At 51.4% G+C, this 3,180-nt stretch overlaps 1 protein-coding gene across 1 annotated transcript in view; it reads right to left on the minus strand.

Annotated features, from left to right (window-relative positions):
• Window positions 1-3,180, minus strand: part of PSMA5 (proteasome 20S subunit alpha 5) — a 12,683-nt gene that overhangs the window by 8,160 nt on the left and 1,343 nt on the right. The window contains exons 2-3 of the mRNA XM_009635666.2: window positions 2,474-2,540; window positions 102-228 (exon numbers count right to left, since the gene is read on the minus strand). Coding sequence (XP_009633961.1) covers window positions 102-228; window positions 2,474-2,540 — 194 coding nt within the window. The remainder of the gene's footprint in view (window positions 1-101; window positions 229-2,473; window positions 2,541-3,180) is intronic.

Genomic DNA, 3,180 nt, shown 5'->3' on the forward strand with positions numbered 1-3,180 from the left:
GAGGGCCAGGGTTTGGGGGTGGGATGGCAGGGGTAGGGGAACGGTTGGGCTGGGGGAGCTTAAAGGGCTTTGCCAACCCAAATGATTCTGTGATTCCTTACCTATGTGGGAATCGATTTCTACAATCTTCTCAATGCTGCTGGGTTCCATGAGCGGGGAGGTGATCCTCTTCTCCACAGCCAGGCAGACGCCCTCCGAGGTCTGGATCCCGATGGCCGTGGAACCAAGCTGGAAACCACCACACAGTTACCACTCGACACAGGGCCCAGCCACGACAGCTCACATAAATATAATCGGTGCAACGCTAATTTTGACTTGTATTATTTGTAGGCGTTTTGTTTTGGAGATAATTGCATCACCGACACAGAAACCCACCCGCAAGGCTTTGTGCACTGCATTTTAAATGTTACGACTTGAAGTAGGAAACTGGAAAGGTTAAACCCGTGCTAATTCCCAGCTGATTAGTTCATCAGAACCCAGCAGGGCTGCTGCAAATCACCAAGCTCCTCCGTGAGCAACATCAATTTTTACAGCTTAAAGCCTTATGAATTTAAAAGGCCTTGTGAATTCTTCATTTGCAAGACAGAAATTAAATTTTAAAGCGAGAGAGGAGGATTTCACACAACGGTCTTAATTCTGATTGCATCTGTACTTCTGGCTTGGGCATTTTTCTTCCCATTAGCTCCTTTTCTCCCAGGCTACCTTGTATCCACAAAATTTACAGCAGGAACAAGAGCATTTTGCACACGTACCGTTTTCCAGGCAGCAGCTCATCACCTGCAGCAGATTTTACCCTGGTTCTCCAGGACACCACAGCATCACCACAGCCAGGAGCACAGCCGAGGTGGAGGGTCAGACCTCAAGGGCTCCCACCCTACCTTGCTCCCGGTACTCTCAGCTTTTCCACGCTGGGGCATTTACTGGAATAACCACCTGCAGCGTGGGGATGCTGACTCCAAATACCCAAATCAGGCTACATGGGATAATTTTAGCAGCAAGCTTCCCCACAGGCCAGGCAGAGGGGAATCTCCCCACCGCAGGCACTCATGGTTTAGATGTCGCCCAACACTCCCATCCTTTAAGCACGCAGCCTGCCACAGCGGCACACAAACCCCAAGGGAAGAAGGGACACCTGATGTCATCCCAGATGTATTTTTGTTAATGAAGCTAGAGCACGCCAATAAAAACTCCTCTCACGCCCCTAACGCAGGGGGCACCACACGTAACGTGTCACAAGAGCCACCTGAGCTGTGGCAATTCAGTCAGGCTGATCTGGAAAAGAGGGAAAAGCCAGCAGGCTTCTGTATGATTGGTCCTCTAGTAGCTGTATTTGCAAGTATAAAGCCAGCATGGTGACTGACACCCTTCTGAGAGTTTCTACTTCCCAATGCTTTAATAAACATTATTATTTTTGGCCTCCTCATTTAAGCAGTGCTTCAACAAGCACTACTTCAATAAGGGGTACAGGGAAGATAAAGCCAGCGCCCTCCTTTTCCCCAGTCCAAACACAGGCCTGCTCAGAGCTTCTTCGCTTGACCCGTTTCCCCCCCAAGTTTATAAACTTATTCCCAATTAACGCCCACACTGTCAGAAACAAGAATATTTATCAATTAAAAACACTTAACGCCCCGGCAAGGCCGTTTGGCTCTGCAGAGGTAGGTTAGTTTGCTCATGACAACTTTTACCTTCAGGTTTTAAAATTCACCTGAGGAAAGGGTGACCCACGCCAAGCTGCAACAGCAGCAAGCTAAGAAAAGGAAAGCTGACCTAGGAAAAGAAAAATTGCCACCATGGGTTTTTTGTTTTGTTTTGTTTTTTAAAAGGGACTCCACATAAAGCCCACGGCCTGGAAGGGAAGCATTAGCTCAGGGAGGTGAAGCAAAAGCAGAGCGCTCCTCTGCTCTTATCTAAGTGTTTACAGACATGAAATGCACGACGTGCTGGCAGCGTGAGCTTCTGCAGGCAGAGTCATGGCATGCAGGCATCCAGCACCCCTCGCCTCGGCATTAGCTTTTAGTAGGTTTGATTTGGGGATTAGCATCTTTGGATTGTGTTTGGTTTGGGGGTAAATTGGTCGGCAGGAGAGAGGGAGAGGAACATTCCCCTGAATTTGGGGGAAATCGATGGCTTTTGATTCTTCACAACCCATAAAAGAGCAGAGCTGCAGGAGGTTTGGCAGACGGAAGGAATTGAACGCTGGCGTACAGCTCTCCTACTACAAACCGTGGGTGAAGGGCTGGCAAAGAGCTGCCAGAGCAGTCGCATGCCGGAGCAGCGCCCACGAGGAAAGGCAGCAGCTCCCGCTCGGCGTTGCGTACTGCCTTGGGAACCGGCCAAACCCTGCCTCATCACAGAGCAAGACCAGAGCCCAGATGAGTAGAACCTGCCTGTTTTATTTCTAACAAAACCCAGGTTTGGGGTTTGAAAGAGCCCTTAACAACGCAGTTTGGCAACCAGACAGAGCTGACGATACCTTTATGGCCTCGATAGCATACTCCACTTGGAACAGCCTCCCCTCTGGAGAAAAAGTGTTCACACCCCTGCAAGAACAACATCAGAAATGGTGTAAAGGGCTGGAAACTGAAGGCTGACAAGAAATACAGCTCCTTATTCAAGAGCCATGGCAGGAAGGGCGATGCCAGCTGGGGACAGGTAACACAGGAAGGGCAGATGGAACACATCACAGCTTCACTGGAGCCCCTCACACTTGTGGCAAACACTCATGGGGTCTGGATTCAGGATGCTTAGGGAGGAAGAGAACAAAAGGAACACCAGCAGGCCTAGCCACAGGTCGGGAGGAGGTTTGTTTTCAGGGTACGCTTCCCACTGTGGGTGCTGGAAGCATGCTGCCTTCAGCCTCCAAACCGCCTGCCCTCTCGCTGCACCAGGAGACAGCAGGATTTTGTTTTACTAGCGCAGGCCTGTTCCTTTCACTGGTACAGCCCATTCCATCCCGCCCCCCCGCTCCCCGCGCACCAGCCCACCCTGACCTCCACTGCTCCTCCCCTCCCGGGAGGTGCCCCGGTCCCGTCCACCCCCCCACGCCCCACGGCCTCCATCCACAGGCAGAACTCTCCGAGGGATTCCCTAAAAGCCACCAGGTCGCAGGAGGGATTTAGCAAGATAAACTCCTTCCTCCTGGGACCCTCCCCAGGGACCCCGCACGCAGCCCCTCCTACA

The sequence above is a fragment of the Egretta garzetta genome, unplaced genomic scaffold (genome assembly GCF_000687185.1).
Source record: "Egretta garzetta isolate BGI_Z169 unplaced genomic scaffold, ASM68718v1 scaffold623, whole genome shotgun sequence".
Lineage (NCBI taxonomy): Eukaryota > Metazoa > Chordata > Aves > Pelecaniformes > Ardeidae > Egretta > Egretta garzetta.